The sequence below is a fragment of the Xenopus laevis genome, chromosome 5S (genome assembly GCF_017654675.1).
Source record: "Xenopus laevis strain J_2021 chromosome 5S, Xenopus_laevis_v10.1, whole genome shotgun sequence".
NCBI classification, from domain to species: domain Eukaryota; kingdom Metazoa; phylum Chordata; class Amphibia; order Anura; family Pipidae; genus Xenopus; species Xenopus laevis.
In genome coordinates, this window is record NC_054380.1 from 139,330,365 (window position 1) to 139,351,630 (window position 21,266).

General features: G+C 43.4%; 1 protein-coding gene across 1 annotated transcript in view; it reads right to left on the bottom strand.

Annotated features, from left to right (window-relative positions):
* The window catches only part of LOC108718304 (adenylate cyclase type 3-like), a 58,979-nt gene extending 49,123 nt beyond the window's left edge, over positions 1-9,856 (bottom strand). Inside the window, exon 1 of the mRNA XM_041565119.1 lies at positions 8,100-9,856. Within this exon, the coding sequence (XP_041421053.1) occupies positions 8,100-8,783 (684 nt within the window). The 5' untranslated portion in view covers positions 8,784-9,856. The remainder of the gene's footprint in view (positions 1-8,099) is intronic.
* Between the last annotated feature and the right edge of the window lie 11,410 nt (positions 9,857-21,266).

Genomic DNA, 21,266 nt, shown 5'->3' on the forward strand with positions numbered 1-21,266 from the left:
AAAAAATAATATGAAATATAAACATGAGAATTAAATTTGTTTCTCACTGGTTATATTAAAGGGGTTGTTCATCTTTGAGTTAACTGTTAGTAGGATGTAGAGATGGATATTCTGAGACAATTTGCAATTGGTTTTCATTTGTTATTATTTGTGGTTTTTGAGTTATTTAGCTTTTTATTCAGCGGCTCTCCAGTTTGCAGTTTCAGCAATCCTGTTGCTAGTGTCCAAACTCCCCTAGCAACCATGTATTGATTTGAATAAGAGACTGGAATATGAATAGGAGAGGCCTGAATAGAGAGAGATGAGGAATAAAAAGTAACAATAACAATAAAATTGTAGCCTCAAAGAACATTCGTTTTTGTCTGCTGGGGTCAGTGACCCCCATTTGAAAACTGGACTGAGGCAGAAGAGGGGTCTGAGGAAATTGCTGGTTGAAATTTAATGAATTTTGCTGTTGCTCTTTGTACAGGGGAAATTCTAATTGGATTTCTCAGGTGTATGAACACCTCATTGATTAGCTGGCTATTGCATCATGGCATCAAACTGTCAGCTCAGGTGCAGTTATTGCATTAACGGTATGTGCCCCTGTCACTGGGAAACCTCAGCTCATTTGTCATCTGGATTTAGGGATTTTTTTTTTCTCAGAGTTGCTGCTTGGAACATAATAAATGCCCAATAAATAACTGCCGGCCCACGAGCAATGTGATTCATGGCGGCTAATTGGACTAAGTGCCATATTTCGGCCATTCCATGCAGATCTGTAAATCACTGAACTGGAGCCATTTTGTTGCACAGAACATTTCTCATATCGGATTTCCAAGAATTCTGTGTAGGAGGAGAATGATCTGTGTGTGAGTCAGTCTGATAGGAACCCGGTCCTGCTCTAATCCCAAGAACTGAATCCTCACAGCACTGTCCCAAGGCACCTGGTCCCTACTTCCACTACTACTGTAACCTCCCTTATATAGTAGCAACCGCCAGTTTATAGAAAGGGTCAGAAACACAGTACAGTATGAGCATATAGAATATTGTGTGCCCAGAGCATTCCCTTTCTGTATACTGTTACTATAGGCACCATCTCTCCCTACTATACCTGCTATCCCACAGTCACACTCCCTTCCCAGAGACTATTATCCACTGTTACTATAGACACCATCTCTCCCTACTATAGCTGCTATCCCACAGTCACACTCCCTTTCCAGAGACTATTATCCACTGTTACTATAGGCACCATCTCTCCCTACTATACCTGCTATCCCACAGTCACACTCCCTTCCCAGAGACTATTATCCACTGTTACTATAGGCACCATCTCTCCCTACTATACCTGCTATCCCACAGTCACACTCCCTTCCCAGAGACTATTATCCACTGTTACTATAGACACCATCTCTCCCTACTATACCTGCTATCCCACAGTCACACTCCCTTCCCAGAGACTATTATCCACTGTTACTATAGACACCATCTCTCCCTACTATACCTGCTATCCCACAGTCACACTCCCTTCCCAAAGACTATTATCCCACTGTTACTATAGACACCATCTCTCCCTACTATACCTGCTATCTCACAGTCACACTCCCTTCCCAGAGACTATTATCCACTGTTACTATAGGCACCGTCTCTCCCTACTATACCTGCTATCCCACAGTCACACTCCCTTCCCAGAGACTATTATCCACTGTTACTATAGGCACCATCTCTCCCTACTATACCTGCTATCCCACAGTCACACTCCCTTCCCAGAGACTATTATCCACTGTTACTATAGACACCATCTCTCCCTACTATACCTGCTATCCCACAGTCACACTCCCTTCCCAGAGACTATTATCCACTGTTACTATAGACACCATCTCTCCCTACTATACCTGCTATCCCACAGTCACACTCCCTTCCCAAAGACTATTATCCCACTGTTACTATAGACACCATCTCTCCCTACTATACCTGCTATCTCACAGTCACACTCCCTTCCCAGAGACTATTATCCACTGTTACTATAGGCACCGTCTCTCCCTACTATACCTGCTATCCCACAGTCACACTCCCTTCCCAGAGACTATTATCCACTGTTACTATAGGCACCATCTCTCCCTACTATACCTGCTATCCCACAGTCACACTCCTTTCCCAGAGACTATTATCCCACTGTTACTATAGGCACCATCTCTCCCTACTATACCTGCTATCTCACAGTCACACTCCCTTCCCAGAGACTATTATCCACTGTTACTATAGGCACCATCTCTCCCTACTATACCTGCTATCCCACAGTCACACTCCCTTCCCAGAGACTATTATCCACTGTTACTATAGACACCATCTCTCCCTACTATACCTGCTATCCCACAGTCACACTCCCTTCCCAGAGACTATTATCCACTGTTACTATAGGCACCATCTCTCCCTACTACACCTGCTATCCCACAGTCACACTCCCTTCCCAGAGACTATTATCCCACTGTTACTATAGGCACCATCTCTCCCTACTATACCTGCTATCCCACAGTCACACTCCCTTCCCAGAGACTATTATCCACTGTTACTATAGGCACCATCTCTCCCTACTATACCTGCTATCCCACAGTCACACTCCCTTCCCAGAGACTATTATCCACTGTTACTATAGACACCATCTCTCCCTACTATACCTGCTATCCCACAGTCACACTCCCTTCCCAGAGACTATTATCCACTGTTACTATAGACACCATCTCTCCCTACTATACCTGCTATCCCACAGTCACACTCCCTTCCCAGAGACTATTATCCACTGTTACTATAGACACCATCTCTCCCTACTATACCTGCTATCCCACAGTCACACTCCCTTCCCAGAGACTATTATCCCACTGTTACTATAGACACCATCTCTCCCTACTATACCTGCTATCCCACAGTCACACTCCCTTCCCAGAGACTATTATCCACTGTTACTATAGACACCATCTCTCCCTACTATACCTGCTATCCCACAGTCACACTCCCTTCCCAGAGACTATTTGTTGTATATATCCACACAGCTCTCATTCCCAGCAGGATACAGTATGTGATGACACTGAGAGCTGCAACAAATATGTAAAGAAAGCACCTGCTCTACAGTAATACTGAGTATGGAGCAGCACTGGCTCATCCGGGAGGTTAACTAAGTGGTCTCGGGGGGTGTTTTTGCTCTAATTGCTCATATTGTACTATCATACAAAGTCATTTAAATGGTGTTATTGTGATAAAGCAACACATGCAGCATCAACATAATTACTGCAGCATGACAAAGATATTAACTAATTATCACATGGTGGCACTGAAAAAAAGGGAAAGTACATAAGACAAAGAGAAGGGTCCTAGGTAATATTATTTTATTCATATTTTTGTCAGTACCTTTTTGTTGAAATTTATGCTGAGTTTCTTGTCTGTGCTTACTATTGGCTGGATTCTTGGTTGATTCCGGAACAAGAAAGTCTGACCAACTAGAACTTGGATAAGTGAACTACTTGACTAAATCTAATCTCGATGCAATACTACAGATAGAGGGCAACTTAATAGCTACAAGTAGATTCCGTAAACCCTATAGCGGCAACACCCTTCTGCATGCCTCGTCTTGTCACCCTAAGAGACTGATAGAGGGCATACCTGTTGGACAGTTCCTGAGACTCCGAAGGAACTGCTAGACAGAGAGACAATTTGGGTGGCAGGCAGGAGATATGCAGAGGAGGTTTCTGGAAAGAGGATACAAGCAGAGGACTATATAGAAACCCTTCAGAGAGCAAAGGGGAGTGATAGGGAGGATCTACTCAAAGGAACTGGAACCAAGGAGAACAGTCAGGTTTGGTCAGAAAAGGTGGTACTAACAACTGCATACAGTAAACAATTCTTTGAAATATCTAGAATTGTAAAGAAATTTTTGCCTATCCTCTATGGCGATGAGCACTTCTTTATGGTGTTGAGCCCGGGGATCAGTATTGTCCCTAAACGGGTTCCCACTCTAAAGGACATGCTATCACATAGTCTCTTTAAAACGGAACCTAGGAAACGAGATTTAGGGCCACTTATGTCCATGGGTAATTACAAATGTGGTAGTCGTACCTATGAACATATGAAAGTGTCTAAGAAATATTATATTAAAGGATACATCAATTGTAACACTACATTCGTGATCTATCTGATGACATGATTGAAGTGCTGCAAACAATACGTTGGATGTACGGGTAGGACATTGAAAGAAAGAGCGAGAGAACATATGAGTCAGATCAGGAACCCACAAACAGTAGAAAAAAGTAATATTACTAGGCACTTTGCAATGTGTAGTGGAGGGGATACAACCCAGTTCTCCATTCAGGGGATAGAGAGGGTAAGATCAGGAGTGAGAGGAGGGGACCACCAAAAACTTTTAGAAAGGAGAGATGTATACTGGATTTTTCATCTGACACCGCATTTGCCATTAGGGCTTAATCATGAATTTGATGTGACATGTTACACCTAAATGTATAAAAACAGAGCTCTGCCCTATATTAAAGAACTACACTCACCTTATAGCACTATAAACAGAATGAAACGATGATGACTCATGTCACTTACAACAGTTTGATGACAATGAAGTATGTGCAAAGTTCTATAAACACATTACCTGTATTTTTTAAGAGTTGGATATGTATATACTATTAATTTATGATGTGGTGCAGGAATTCATTTTAGAGATTATGATGTTAACTGAGAATTTGATATATCAATGTATAACTCAAGACTATTATGCATAACTTAAAGGAAGTGGTACAAATACCCTGCATAGGCACTATGGGTTAAAAAATATAAAAGAAGCAGGGCTAATTGCCTGTGACTTTCAATTGGTTTTAAAAGAAAAAGGGGTGGGACTACTTAGATTTAAATTCTGTACTCAATGTTTTACTGACAGAGACACCAGAGGGTACGAAATGCGTAAGGTGGGCCATGTGGGGTCAGTATGTACCGAAAACTTTTTAATTTGATTACTAATAAATGACTCGTTTTTACTATAAAGAAGCCTTGGGATATATATCTTTTTGATATAACTTATGCATTGTGATGGCCTTTCAAACTGGGGCATGTCCATCTGGCTTAGCTAGAGATCTACAGAAATCAGCCATATGGACTCCCGACTAACAAATAATTTAAATCTAATCTACCCCTACTAAAAATGATAAGGATATTAGAAGTCACTGCGGGGTTCAGTGACCATATAAAGGCACAAGGCCGCAGGCTGAGTTATACAGGGAACTCTGAGTATCACTCATGTATTATAAGGGATAATGTACCCCCTACTGTAAATGATAAGGATATTAGAAGTCACTGAGGGGTTGTTCTGTGACCATATAAAGACACGAGGCTGCAGGCTGAGTTATACAGGGAACTCTGAGTATCACTCATGTATTATAAGGGATAATGTACCCCCTACTGTAAATGATAAGGATTTTAGAAGTTACTGAGGGGTTGCTCTGTGACCATATAAAGGCACAAGGCTGCAGGCTGAGTTATACAGGGAACTCTGAGTATCACTCATGTATTATAAGGGATAATGTACCCCCTACTGTAAATGATAAGGATATTAGAAGTCACTAAGGGGTTGTTCTGTGACCATATAAAGACACAAGGCTGCAGGCTGAGTTATACAGGGAACTCTGTCACTCATGTATTATAAGGGATAATGTACCCCCTACTGTAAATGATAAGGATATTAGAAGTTACTGAGGGGTTGTTCTGTGACCATATAAAGGGAGAGTTGCTATTCGGATGTGAGTTTGAGCCAGTGGGAGATTAAATTAACCGGTATAAATATTTAAAGGGCCAGTACAATAGCCTTTATATCAACATGATCAATATAGTGACCTGCTTACAGAGCTTTTCATCAGTTTCACAAAGTACACCAGTGAGCCAATGAGAGGTACAAGTGGAGGCCGTCTTCTTTTACGAGTCAAAGTACAAGTAACTGCTCACTTTCCTTATCTTATTAGAGTCCTCCATCCCACAAAACCATAAGAAAACTAAAACCTGTGTATATTTGTCAATGTATCTCAAACAGGTGTCATAGTAGTAGGAAAATACAGTCACAATATGATAAATATTTCATGTATGCAGGGGTTTGACTCATGTCTGCCTGAAGGAACTTTGCCAGGAAATATTCCTATTCACAGGGATGGATCCTGGGCCCTCAGTCACCACAGGGGCCCCATAGTAATGAAATATTGATGGACCATTTCAGTATATCCATCAGGGATGCCCAAAGGCTGGCAGGGGATGCTGGGAATTGTGGAGCTACAACTGGCTTGACATTTCACATCTTTGTAATTAGTTGTCGACCTCTGAGGCGGAACGCTGACATCATTGAAGTGCATGACATCATCACAAGAGCAGAGTGGCCTGCCCATGAGGATAACAGATAAAATCCCATGTGTATTCCATCAGTTTACAGCTCCGTTGTACTTGCAGATCCCCTCCCTATGTCTAATGCTTCCCTTATGGGCCCCGTGTGCTGCTTTAGGCTCCTAATAGAACGCCCCCCAGTGTGTGTGAATGGGATAGGGGCCTTAGATTGTAAGCTCCACTGGGGCAAGGACTGATTTCTGCAAAGCAGTAGTAAATGTCTAAGAAGATGGCACGTGATTGGTTGCGGACTTGCATCAGACAGCGGGTGTGTCAGTTACCATTGCAGTCAGTCTCTGATAAAAAACAATATTTTTACAGTCCAGAGTTCTGCACCCGTCTGCCCGACTCTCTCGGCCTACCTTGTGCAAATTATTACTAGTAATCTCTATTTATCTCCTATAATATATATACATACAGCCGGTGGCTGCCGTACTCTTTACCTATTTCACCTCCTTATATTATACAAGAGCTGCCATATTGATTTATTTAGGTAATATATATCTATATGTATATACACAAATGCAAAGGAAGCTGCCATATTGATATCCACAGCCAAGGCATTCTCTATAAACCCCCTAAAGATAACAACTCTGCTGTTGTATATGGAGCACCAAGTGGCGTAGCCATGAGAGACAAATTCCAATGTTGCAATGAATTGCCTGCGCCTCCCATAATCAATATTTCCCATGAGGCCAATATGCAATACATTAATAGGGGCAGATTTATTAAGGGTCGAAAAATCTCATTCGAATTTGAATTTTCGATTTCATTTTATTTTCAAAACTCTCAAATTCGAATTGTGAATAATCCAAACTCGATTCGTATTTTTAATTCGAATTCTTGCGAGTTTAAGATATTTGATTTTTTTTAATGAAATAACCCCCCAATCGAATTTCAAATAAAATCGAATCTATTAGAGATAAAAAAAACTCACATGAATTCGAAATTCAACCTTTAATAAATGTGCCTCCCCATACAGTATGTCTGAATTTGCATGGACAGAGGGGGGTGGGCACAAGAGGAGTCTCGAGCCCAATACCTGGGCCCAGGACCTACAATCACATGATTCTGCATCGGATTGGGCAACCAGAGGAGCAGATGATGTCCCGGTGGGTTCAATCCCATGACAATTACTAGCAGCCCTTTCTTTTTCTCAGCATAGGCCTGTATAAAATTATAACAATTGGCACCACATCTACATTTACATTCCATCAGAGTGGGCCTTGAATGTCAGGTTCTCTGGTGGGCCCTAAAAGGTGGAGTCCGACACTGCGGCCTAAGAACTCTCTCTCAATGGATCCTAGGCCCAGTTTATTTGACAGTGGTACTTACCTGCTGTAACAAGGCCTTACATTTAATGTAATATATACAATACATTAAATATAAGTCTAAATTTGTATGGATGTGGCGGGGCAATAGGAGTCGTCTGTATAAAATTATAACAATTGGCACCATATCTAATTTCCATCAGAGTGGGTCTTAAATGTCAGGTTCTCTGGTGGGCCCTAAGTAGGGTTGCCACTTGCCCGGTATTTTACCGGCCTGGTCTGCTTGATGCCAATATTATTTATAGGGAAAAACCATAACAATATGGGAAGGCCAGTATTTTTTCCAGAAAATATGGCAACCCTAGCCCTAAGAGGTTAGGACTCCTCTCAATGGAACCTAGGCCCAGTTTATTTGACAGTGGTACTTACCTGCCGTAGCAAGGCATTTCCATTGATGGAATCCTGCTGCTGCTGAGCGATGGTGACGCCCAACACCAGGGTATGAATGCCACACGACACCGCAGTGATGAGGACAATGGGGGTGAGACGAAGAGGCAGAGTGATGAAGAACGAGAAGACGAAGAAGGCCTGCCAGCCCACAGTGTCACTTGCCTCGTGGAAATGTGCAAAGTTGAGGCCCAAGTACGAGAAGATCTGGGCAGCTATCAAGATCCACAGGATGTAGGGGACAAACTTACGGGAAATGCGGTCCGGTAACAAGCCAAACTTGCATAGGAAGAAGAGCAAGAGATGAGCCAAAAGCCCCACCGTTGCCACCAAAGTAGAAGCCAGTTTGTCGCTGCTGTAGACCACAGCACACATGACGATGACGTAGCAGTCGAAGAGGGCGGCAAAGACCACCAGGACCAGCAGAGTCTCATGCCGCTGCCGCCTGAAGTATGTCTGATAGAGGTTCTCCAGAGACTCCGGTGCAAAGGTGAGGCGCATAAAGCGTGGCAAACAGAGGCAACAGCCGGAGCTCCGTACGGTGACCTCGTGCGTCCTGCCGACCCCATGATCCGGATCTGACGGCAAACTGACCGAATAGTCCGCTGAATATTCCGCAGAGTACTCCGGCTCGGAAAAGGCTCGGTTCCGGGGCATCTTCTCCATACAGCTCCTGGGTATTGCCTGCTTTAATTTAAAGAAAAAGGCAGTAAATAAAGTTCTCAAAAAGGGGTAACGATGAGTTTAAAATAAAAAAAAGGTCTGTCATTTTAAGCAAGGCCTTATTTTTTTATTTGGCCTTTAAGCGTCACACCGGCTTTATAGGCCGGAATCCAGAGCCGCTTCCAAATTGATAGAAGCAAGTGGCACCCAAATCTATATTCATTTCTTACACGCGCCCCTGATCATTGGGTCCAAGGCGTCAGGAGGGGGGTAAGGTGCCATTCCTAAACAGAAGGTGAGGGGGGATTCCTAACCATCAGAACTGTGATGGATGTGCATTGCCCCCCAGAGTCCCGGCTGCTCCTCAGACTGATGGTATGGCACATGCAAATTTACCAGCTGATAACGACTCCACAGGTTAAAGGTGGGGGGGGGCAGTTTATTCTCTTTGTTTTCAGTCAAACCACAAGATTCTTCATTCCTCCAAAAGCCCCGGATCCTGCGCCGACAGATAAATAAGAGCCAATGAAACGAGAGCTCGGCGAGATATAAAAGATATTCTTAGGGAGGGTACCATCATAATTAACAATAATAACCCAATGGCAGAGTCCGGCCGGGGATCGGAGGATGGATCAGTGTGATGTTTTCCGTGCAAAATCCATGGTTACGTCCATCAGCCCCCTGCGATTCAGTGATGCTGCGAAATGCGCTGGCAATTGCTGGTCAGAGCAGCAGGGGATGCACCCTTCTCCATGGCACTAGGAAACACAGAGGAGGGGTGCCGGATGGATCATTTCTATCCTCAGGAGATTCACACAAAGGAGGCAGAAGCAGGCAGCTGTCAGCTTTATCCAGCAGTCTCCGAGCCCCCCCTTTGCCTCTGCTGTTAAATTCTCCCTGCAGAACACAAGCAAAACGGGGGCATGCCTCCCCTCCCCGGCGCATATCACAGCCCCTGCCCCAGCACCCGATTCTGCTGCTGCTGCACGGATTTCACCATTGGGCTCGGTTTTTACATCACAACCATCTTTCGCTGCTTTTGCTGCTGCTGCTGCTGCTGTTCCCTGTATATCCTCCACCCCCTTCTCATTTGCCTTCCCTTCCAGTCTTGTGATGTGGGATAGATCCTAAAACTCTAACTGCCATCTACAGGATCGAGCAGGAACAGCGCAGAATCATTAAAGGGGATATAAACCCCTAATGCAAGAAAACGTAATTCTAAACGACTTACATTCCCTTTAAAGGAGAACTAAAGCCTAACTAAAGAAGTAGGTAGAAATGTTGTACATGATGTTTTGTGCTTCTGTACCAGCCCAAGGCAACCACAGCCCTTTAGCAGTAAAGATCTGTGTCTCCAAAGATGCCCCAGTAGCTCCCCATCTTCTTTTCTGCTGATTCACTGCACATGCTCTGTGCTGCTGTCACTTACTGAGCTTAGGGAGCCACTCACAATATACAGTACACATAGAATAGAAATGTCACAATATAAGGCTGATTAGTAATTAATACACATAATTACTACATGGCAGCACAGAAACCAGTGCAATTAGCATCAGAATTGAATAATCAGCAAACCTGTAGCATCAGCTTATATTACAGCCAGGGAAGCTCATTTTCTGCTGGATAATTAGTGACGAGCCCTAAGCTTAGCTTCTCAACAGCCAATCAGAGCCCACTGAGCATGTGAGTGTCACAGACACTTTCCAAGATGGTGACCCCCTGTGACAAGTTTGAAGTCCTGGATCATTGCTGCTATTGACAAGCTCAAACTTTAGCCTCGTGTAATAAGTTCACTATAGAAAATATGCCATTTTTAAACATTTAGATTTTTAGGGTTTAGTTCTCCTTTAACCTTCTAGGCAGAGGTTGATTTCTGTGTTTGAGAAGGCTACTTAACCCTCTCCTTGCCAGCATGTTTTGATTTTACCTCTTTGCTTATGTAAACACAGAGCATGTCATAGAAGAAAGTGCAATTCCCCTTTTTATACTGTTTTCCACCATCACCTGTACATTCTATGTTTTACCCCCTTTCCTCTTGTTTCTTTTCATTTACCCAAACCATCTTCTCTTCTATCACTTCACAGGTCCCTTTGTGTTCTTTACTGGGAACTTTGCATTTTGGTTCCCCCCAGCGCCCTCCATATTTCTGTGCTCTGACTTCATGTTCCCCTAACTTGATATACAGACTCTACTGTTTGTTTTACTGTTTCCAGGCTGGTGGGGAAAGGGGCAGAAGGGAATTAAAGTAAAGGAATAAAGATAAAAAGGTACCTGGGTGCTGCTCTGACACATATAACCCAGGAACAGTTCATTTACTACAGCAGAGACACTGACTAAACTTCAGCTTTTTCCCCTCAAACTGCAAGTTCCTGTCCTGCCACTAGGTGATTGGCTGAGCTACAGGAAGCTTCACATTTCTTCCACCAGACTAGCCAATCCTCTTGCGGCTGTACCGGGACCTACATCTTGAGGGGGAAAAACAGGAAGTAAAGCTTTTTCTTTCATTTTTTCCCCTTCTCTTGATTCTTTACTATTAGTCAGCTTTGGGCTTAGCCCTCCCTAGTCTTAGTGAAAATCCACCCAATGCTTCTACAATCCCATTTCTTACCCATTTCTTCCCAGATGTGATGCCATAATAACAGGCCATTCCTTAGCCAATGATAATCCAGGAAGTCAAGGTCAGCTATTATTGGCCAGATTCATAAAACACGGTTAGGAGTGACATCTTCCTCCCCCCCTCGGTGGAGACCAGGACCATACCTCCCAACATTTTGGAAGTAAAAAGAGGGACAAAAATGTTTTTTGACCACACCCCTTTATGTGGCCACACCCCCTAATTACCATGTTTGTTTTACAAAATTTGGCAGGTTATGAAAGTTTGAAAATATTTCTCCTTATCTAAACTGTGTTTTTGTAAGTATCTTATTTGCACCTGTTAGTTGTTCTGGGCTCTCTGCTGTGAGTGAGAAACTTTGTTTCTTTTTCTGGCTGTTCAGTGCAGAGAAAATAGGGACTTTCCAGTACAAATGAGGGACTGCGGGATGACCTGTCAAAGGAGGGACGGAGGTATGCAGGACAGGGGGTGGGGCCATGATGTTGAGGGGCGGTGCTAAGATGTAGAGGGGTGGGGCCGTGATGTTGAGGGGGGCGGTGCTGAGATGTAGAGGGGTGGGGCTGTGATGTTGAGGGGGCGGTGCTGAGATGTAGAGGGGTAGGGCCGTGATGTTGAGGGGGCGGTGTTGAGATGTAGTGGGGTGGGGCCGTTATGTTGAGGGGGCGGTGCTGAGATGTAGAGGGGTGGGGCTGTGATGTTGAGGGGGTGGTGCTGAGATGTAGAGGGGTGGGGCCGTGATGTAGAGGGGTGGGGCCGTGATGTTGAGGGGGCTGTGCGGAGATGTAGAGGGGCGGGGCCGTGATTAAAACCAGTTGCAAATTGTCTCAGAATACCCCTCTCTATATTAAAAGTGAAAAACAAGGGAATTCTGCAAATGTGTGAAGGCAGCGCCCAGTGGGCAGGAGTTATTTTTATTGTTTACGTTTTGTGCTGAAATGGTCACCCCCTGGGTCTGATTAAACTGCGTAATGTCAGAGACACACGGTCAGATTCAGGCGACTAATCTCTTCTTCTTCGGGGCGACTAATCTTCCCAAACTACCTTTCCCTGCCTTCCCGTCGGCTAGAATGTAAATCACCTGCGGGATGACAATCAGAGCGATTCGTTTACCGAAGTCGCCCAGAGTTTCTTCAAAGTTTCCTTGTGAAACATTTCAGCAGGTTTCTTGGCTTTCCATCCTTTTTGCACCTCCTTTTCTTCATGTGTTCAATACTTATTCCCTGTGTCATTCCACTTTATTATACAGAACTTAATGGACTTATTTAAGTTCTCTGCAGGTGTCAATTACTTGGGTTGTTAACGATATCAGGGGGGTTATTTATTAAAGTCTTCAAATTTATTGCAGTATTTATTATACCCCGAGGAAAAAGTCTGAATTCAAAAATCTGGATTCTCAGACCTGCCGAAGTTGTATATAAGTCTATGGGAGAAGTCCCGAAGACATCCTGTTTTTTTTGGGCAATATTCAAAAGATTTTGTGGGTTTTGGGCGAAAAAAACTGAAAAATTTGTACAATTCGAATGGTCGTATGATTTTTTTTTTTCCACACTGGAATTTTTTCGGGAAAGTGCATTGATAAATAAGGGGAAATAACCCAAGCGGATTTATATTTAAAAAAATAATGAGAAATATTCTTTCCTTGGTGTCAATTTCATGTCAATATGCCATTAGAAAAATGATGTTTCAATACTTCTTTTCCCGGCTGTATGTATAGGAATTAGTGTAAGTGAATCACATTCTATGTGCCGGCACACCTTATTGGTTTATGGGGTAACAAGCCCTCGACCTATCTAACCAATCACATTGCTACGTTCCATAGTCCTGGAGAACTACTCCCGCTTACGCCAGTATTCTCTATGGTCTGACCTCGTGGACATCCAAATACCACGTGGTCTATCCCAGTAAAGGTTTGATCGGCCAAACAGTTGTCTGGTCATGTGATCATTCCACCAATTTGAGTTATACAAGAACAAACAACACAACAAAGTTGACTTTAATTTACCATTTATTCCTCATTTATAAATACATTACACATTTGCATTGCTACTCTCCTTATAAATAAACTGTGCAGTGATTGGTCTATACCTCCAATTAGGTTGAAAGGGAATCTTGGGGTTTCATGAGAGCGGTGTTGCCCATGCCCAGACTATTACTTTAAATGTTTAGCTCATCTGATCGCCAGCAACACTTATTCCCCAAAATAACTAATTATGGTACGGACCGGGATGGAGGATATGATTGTCTGGATCAAACAAGGAGATTGAATGTGATCTGGCCAACATGATTGGGCCGTTTGTGCTTCACATTTGCCCCTACATGGGGGTTCAAAGGGTAACTGAATAATTTTGATTTTAATTGTTGCTAATGGATCACATGGGAGATGAACATGTGGAGCAGCTTGAGACCAAATTGGCCAACCTGATTGCAGTGTGAGTGATCAGCTTAGCAATAGAACCACTGCTGAACATACATGTTATAATAAGGGTGCAAGTACTGAGTCCTGGGAAGAAGCACGTGCACAATATATATCCCTGCAACTGTCACTGGGGGACTGATATAGTGCAATAATGGGATTTAATAAAAAAATAGGGGAGCCTAAATATCCAGTTCCAATTAAGGAAATACAGGCAAGTGCATTAGACTAAAAGTAAAAAATTAAACTACAACTCCTATTAGCCTACTAGGAACCAAGGACTGGCAGCAGCCTGCTGGGAGTTGTTCTACAGAGCACATTATGCAGCAGCCAATTAGATCAGCCTGTACACCATAGTGTGCATTACACTATATTCACCACAATCCTCTCGATTCTGCCCATTACATACAAATAGTACCTCCTCTTTTCCTGCACATCTGATATAATTCCACTAATAATGAAGATTTGCTGGGTCATTATTATGACATTGTGCTTATGAGCTACATATTCCGTAGGTAGGTGTGCCAACTAATACACCAGTTTAGTACAGGAGTCCATTCAAAATGTCTATCCTGAGCAACTACAGATAATTACACCACTTAAAAGGAAATTTGATCAACATATCATTATATGTTTATTGTGTCTCTTAGTGGACCTGTCTCATTTTATCCAGTCATGTGATTCCAGCTCATGTGCCTGTCTCATATCTTCTTATAAGGTGCTTCTAGCTCATGGACCTGTAGGTTTCTTCCATCACCATAGTCCTGGCTCATTGGTCAGTCTACTTTTCTAAAGACACTTACATCTAGCAGATGGGCTACTTTCTCCCAATCATGTTATTCCAGTACAGGGGCCTAGTTCTAGCCTAGTGCTTCTGGCACAAGGACCATTTTAATTTTCTTACAGGCATGTGCTCCTATACCACATTTAAGAAACTTGAGAAAAAGCTTTGTCCAAAAAATATAGCAACACAACAAATACAGTCATAAGAAAAAGTTTGGGAACCCCTCTCAGCCTGCATAATAATTGACTCCACTTTCATCAGAAAAGATACCAGGGGTATGTCTTTAATTTCCCAGAAACATCCGAGTACTGGGGTGTTTTCTGGACAAAGATTTTTAGAGAAGCAGTATTCAGTTGTATGGAATTAAATCAAATGTGAGAAACTGGCTGTGCACAAATGTGGGTACCCTTGTAATTTTGCTAATTTGAATGCGTGTAACTGCTCAATACTGATTACTGGCAACACCAAATTGGTTGGATTAGCTGGTTAAACCTTGGACTTCATAGGCAGGTGTGTCCAATCATGAGAAAAGGTATTTAAGGTGACCAATTGCAAGTTGTGCTTCTGTTTGACTCTCCTCTGAAGAGTGACAGCATGGGATCCTCAAAGCAACTCTCAAAAGATCTGAAAACAAAGATTGTTCAGTATCAGGGTTTAGGGGAAGGCTACAAAAAGCATCTCAGAGGTTTAAACTGTCAGTTTCAACTGTAAGGAATGTAATGAGGAAATGGAAGGCCACAGGCACAGTTGCTGTAAAACCCAGGTCTGACAGGCCAAGAAAAATCCAGGAGCGGCATATGCGGGGGATTGTGAGAATGTTACAGACAACCCAAAGATCATCTCCAAAGACCTGCAAGAACATCTTGCTGCAGATGCAGGTGTATCTGTACATCGTTCTACAATTCAGCACAATTTGCACAAAGACCATGTGTATGGCAGGGGGATGAGAAGCCCTTTCTGCACTCACACAAACACACTCGCTTGTTGTATGGAAAAGCTCATTTACACAAGACACAGTCATTTTGGAACAAAGTGCTTTGGACTGATGAGACAAAAATTGAGTTATTTGCTCATAACAAAAAGTGCTTTGGATGGTGGAAGAAGAACACGGCATTCCAAAAAAATAAACACCTGGAGATTGGACAAAAATAGCCACATCCAGAATCCAGACTCTCATCAAAGGCTATAGGAGGCGTCTAGAGGCTGTTACATTTGTAACTAAGTATTGATGGAATATCTCTGTTGGGGTGCCCAAATTTATGCACCTGTCTAATTTAGTTATGATGCATATTGCATATTTTCTGTTAATCCAATAAACTTTGTCACTGCTGAAATACTACTGTTTCCATAAGGCAAGTTATATATTAAAAGGAAGTTGCTACTTTGAAAGCTCAGCCAGTGATTAAGAAAACTCCAAAGAATTAAGAGGGGTTCCCAAACTTTTTCATATGACTGTAAATACTAATTGAAGCAAAGACAGTGTTCCTGTGCAGAGACAGAAGCTTAAAAGAATAGACAGGCACACAGGTAACACAGAACATGGTCACTCAGGCTGCTAGTAAGAGGGGTTATAACTTATTTTAGGTTTTCAAGGCGTGAACACAACACATTTTTATGACCGCCTGCACATCTTGAGCATGTGTCTGTACACAAACTGCAACTTTAAACATATATATTTTATCTATTACCTGTTTGTAAATGTCAGTTCTGTGGCTGGATTGTAATGTGTAACATGGAATAGTACATTTAAATCTGATACAATGTATATTTACAAAAGTCAGTATATGGTTAGATTCCGACATTGACGTGTGGCCTGTAATCAGGGTTACCAGGTTGGCGGTTTTATTTCATTTAAAGCCCAAGCGGGTTTTGAAAGTACAAACTAGCCAATGTACGGATTTGAGCTACTTTTTGCGCCTTTGGCTGTTTTGTACTTTAGAAACCAGCCAAAGTTTTTTTTTGCCCAAATGTGCCAAGACTGCGTCTCCCAGTGCATGTTGGGTAATGCAGTTTTTGTTTAAAAATTTGCCGAATGCCAAGTTTTTTTTTTTTAAAAGTTTTTATTTTTCATTTTTCAAGAACACACATTTGAGAAAGAGAAGAGAGAAAAAGGAGGAAAGAAAGAAGACAGAGAAGCCGACATTGCAAGCCAATAAAATACAAATGCTGTATCAATAAATTTATCTTGTTATCACCTTAGTCTACCTGCGTTTTACTTCCGCACTCTTGTGCCAAGGGTGATCACATTACACTGTAGGATCCTTTCTAGAGTCCTCCAAGGTCAGCCACTGAGCCCAAACCTTCTCAAATTTTTGGGGGCATCCCCGGGCAATGTACGTCAGTTTTTGGTTTGGGAGGGTGTCATTAACCAGTCTACGCCAAAAGGCTAGTGTTGGGGGAGCCGTGGACTTCCATTGAAGCAAAATGGCTTTCTTTGCATAGTATAGCAATTGTAGATAGCATAGTTTGATTCCCACTTGCAGCCCTAGATCGTCCACCACCCCCAAGAGGCATATCAGTGGGTTTTTAATACATGGGACACCCAATGCATCAGATATGTATTGTAAAACCTCCCCCCAATACCTCTGGATATGCGGGCATGTCCAGAATACATGCAAAAATGTGCCAACCTCTTGTGTACATTTAACACAGTGGTCTGGGGTCGAAGGATATATCCTAGCAAGTCTGTGGGGGGTAAGATAAACTCTGTTAAGGAATTTGGCCTGGATATATCTGTCTCTAATTGACATTGTAATGTCCGGAATCTGCTTCAGTGCATCCTCCCACATTCCGTCCTCCAGTTCCGGAATATCCCCAACCCATTTCTCTTTTGCCTTAGCTAGGGGGTCTGGGGAGGCTTGGCACAATATTGTATAGAACCATGATGTCGGTTTTTTGAGATCCACCTTTCGTAGGTATTTCTCCAGTGTAGTGACCACCATTTCAATGGGTTGTATGGGAAATTGCATTCTGAATGCATGTCTTAGCTGCAAATATCTAAAGAGCATGGAGTTGGGTAACTGGAATTCCTCTTTTAGGCTCTGAAACCCCTTTATGTCACCATTCTCTACAATAACCCCTAGCGTCTTTACTCCCTTAATAGCCCAGGCGTTAATATCAGGTATAGAACTTAGGTGCGGGAGAGTACCATTACCCCATAATGGGGTCCAGGGGGACCACACTGGCCTCCCCTTGCGAGCATGTTAGAGACCTCGCTTAAATGCCTCAGCCACTGTGGCCATCGGTGTTGTTAGTTTGTAATACTCCGTGGGACCCCTATATGGCAGCTTGGACAGCGCTTCCCAATACCCCATGCCAGCGGCCTCCAGTGTAGTGGAGAGATTATCAATTTGAGGTACAAACCACCAATGCGCATACGTTAATTGGCTGGCCAGAAAATATAACTTGAGGTTGGGGAGTGCTAGCCCCCCACCAGTCACTGGGGCCTGCAATGTATTAAAATTCAAACGTGGGTGCTCCCCCGCCCATATGAACCTCCTCAATATTGCATCAATATATTTAAACCATTGGTTTCGTGGTAAAATAGGCGAGTTGTGGAATACATACAAGAATTTGGGCAGGAACACCATTTTGAACAGGTTGATCCTGCCCGGGGGTGAAAGGGGCAACTGCTGCCAGACCTCGGTCTTGGCCTTCAAGGCATCCACAATAGGGGTCAAGTTATGTTCTTCAAATTTCTTATAGTTAATGTGAATTTTTATTCCCAAGTATGTAAAAGACTGTACTACTTGTAAGTGGTGAATTTGCAATGGTGAGCCAGTGGGCAACGGATCTATTGGAAATATCACTGATTTCGCTCTATTGACACAAAGACCAGAGAACTTCCCAAATTCCTCTATGAGGTTCAGGGCTGTCTCTAAGGCTTTGTCAGGGTTAGCCAGATATAGGAGCATGTCATCAGCATACAATGACAACTTTTCAATAATATTACCTACTGCCAGCCCTTCCACCTCTTGGGCTTCCCTTAATTTCACCGCCAGCGGCTCTATTGCTAGGGCGAACAACAGTGGGGAGAGGGGGCAACCCTGTCTCGTTCCCCGCTCCAGCCGTATTTCATCCGTGAGTAGGCCGTTCACTAACACTCTGGCTCCCGGCTTATAATATATTGCCTTTATCCACCCTAGAAAACGTTGTCCAAAACCGAACCTGCTTAAGACTTCCCAAAGGTACTCCCAGGACACCGTATCAAACGCCTTTGCCGTGTCCAAGGACACCACTATTCTGGTCTTGCTATTAGTGTGGTCAAGAGCCAAATTATTAAGCAGTCTCCGAATATTTATGTCCGTGGCCTTGTTCGGCATGAACCCCGTTTGATCTGGGTGCACCAATTTAGTAATTATATTTTTGACCCTGTTTGCCAACACCTTTGCAAAAATTTTAATGTCGCAATTCAGCAAAGAGATGGGACGGTAAGAATCACACCTATCAAGTGGTTTGCCAGCTTTGGGGATCAGAGTTATGTGGGCCAAATAACAAGAGTCTGGTAGCGGGGTGTCCAGCGACGTCCTATTAAAGAGTGTGCAAAGTTTAGGGGCCAGAATCTCAACATGACGTTTATACCATTCTGCTGGAATACCATCTGGTCCAGGTGACCTGCCAGCGGGCATGTCAGCAATAGCCTTAGTTATTTCCTCCTCAGACATGTCCAGTTCTAACTCCCCTACCTGTGGTTGGTCAAGGCGTGGAAGCATTATCCTGTCTACGTATTCATTAAGGTTCTGGAATGAGGGTGGTGGAGGGGCAGCATAACTACTTTGAAAATATTGATGGAACCTATTAACCACCTGGGGTCTATCAGTGATCAATACATCATCTTCCCCTTTGATTCCCTAAACAACGGTATGTGGGACATCTCCCTTTGCTAACAGGGCAAGCAGTTTCCCATTCTTATCCCCCTTATCAAACCACATTGCTTTCCTGTAAGTTTCTCTCTGGGAGGCTTTATCAATGAGCAGTAGATTTACACGTCTTTGGGCTGCTGCATGCTCCTGTTCGGTACTTTCTGAGGGATGGGCTATTAGATCAGACTCAAGGGTTTCTAGTTCCGCCCTGGCCAGGTCAAGGCTGGCATCCTGCTCCCTCCTTACAGATGATATAAGAGAAATATAGGTAACTCTTGTGTGGGCTTTACATGCGTCCCAGACAATATTCGCAGAGGCACTACCTAGATTGTTCTGCCAGTAGGCCTCCAGCGTTGGGACGTACATCTCCCCCACTTTAGCGTTGGAGATCCACTTAGGGGGGAGTCTCCAGTTTCTAGTAGCCCCAGAATCCCTTCCTGCCAATGTCAGTATCACTGGGGAGTGGTCAGAGCACACTCGTGTGGAAAAATAAACATGTTCCAGGGCCTGTAACACTTCGGCACTGACCAGGATGATGTCGATCCTGGACAGCGCCGAAGAGGAAGTAGTGTAACACGAAAATTGTTGGAGATGTGGATTTCTCCATCTCCAGGCATCAGTGAGGCCAGTAGTTTCTATCCAGTTTGCAAAGTTTCGGTTGTCACTCGCAACAGGCCTCAATCTGTCCATCCCTGGGTCTGGAACCATGTTAAAGTCCCCTGCCCATATCATAGGGAAGCTTCCCATGCCAGCTACCTTTTGTAGGATCGCGTTAAGAATCTGTAGATCTGCAGGTGGCGGAAGGTAGACATTAACGAATATAAACGTGGTGCCGTCTACTAGGCCTTTCAATATTATAAACCTCCCCAATCTATCCGTTATGATCCTATCAAACGTAAAGTTAAGAGTTTTTCTAATCAATATGGCCACACCCCTTGAGTAATTGGAAAACTCTGCATGGTATACAGTTGCAACCCAGAACCTCTTTAGGGCCTTAACCTTCTGACCCACCAGATGGGTTTCCTGCAACATAATAAGGTCTGCCTTTGCTTTCTTTATTTGTTCCAACACCACCGACCGTTTGATCTTATCATTTAAACCCCTGACATTCCATGACATCACGTTAAATTTTTGTTGTACTGCCATTACCCTTGTTTAACATATGTATGAGGGGGGTGGCCACTGGCCACCTCCCAAAAGGTGTAAGGCCCAGTATTTTCTCAACACAGTAGACATATAAAAAGCGCATAAAACCAGCACATATGTGGCTCCCATTTAGCACAGAAAGAAAGGAAAGTCAGAATAGAAAGACACAGAATAGAGATAACATTTCCCAACATATTCCCCCCTCCCGGTATCCCCACCCTGTAACTTAGGAGATACATCTTTCCCGAAACACCTTTATAGAGCAAGAGCTCACAACTTGAACCAAAAAAAAAAAAAAAAACTAGTCCATCCGCAGTCACTGAGTTCAAAAAAACTATTGACTATCAATTCCTCCTCTTTATCTCACGAAGAGTATGAAATGTCACAATGCTATCACGTAGCAGCCCGGGGCCAGCTCCGCAAAGCAGAGAAAAGTAAAGTGAACTGACCCTGTATGTGGGGGGTATGTAGAGTAGGGGTATAGATTGTGTACAGCCTTTGTCATTAGGACATGTCCGGCCCATTTTAAGCACCCAAATTGCTCCAAACACTCCTAGTAGCCAGAATGTAATCAATGGGCTGTCCCTGCACAGTACCCGTCGGACTCCAGCCCTTCCTATAAAGTGGGGGTCATCAAGGTATGGTAGTTCCAGTATCTCTTGATCAG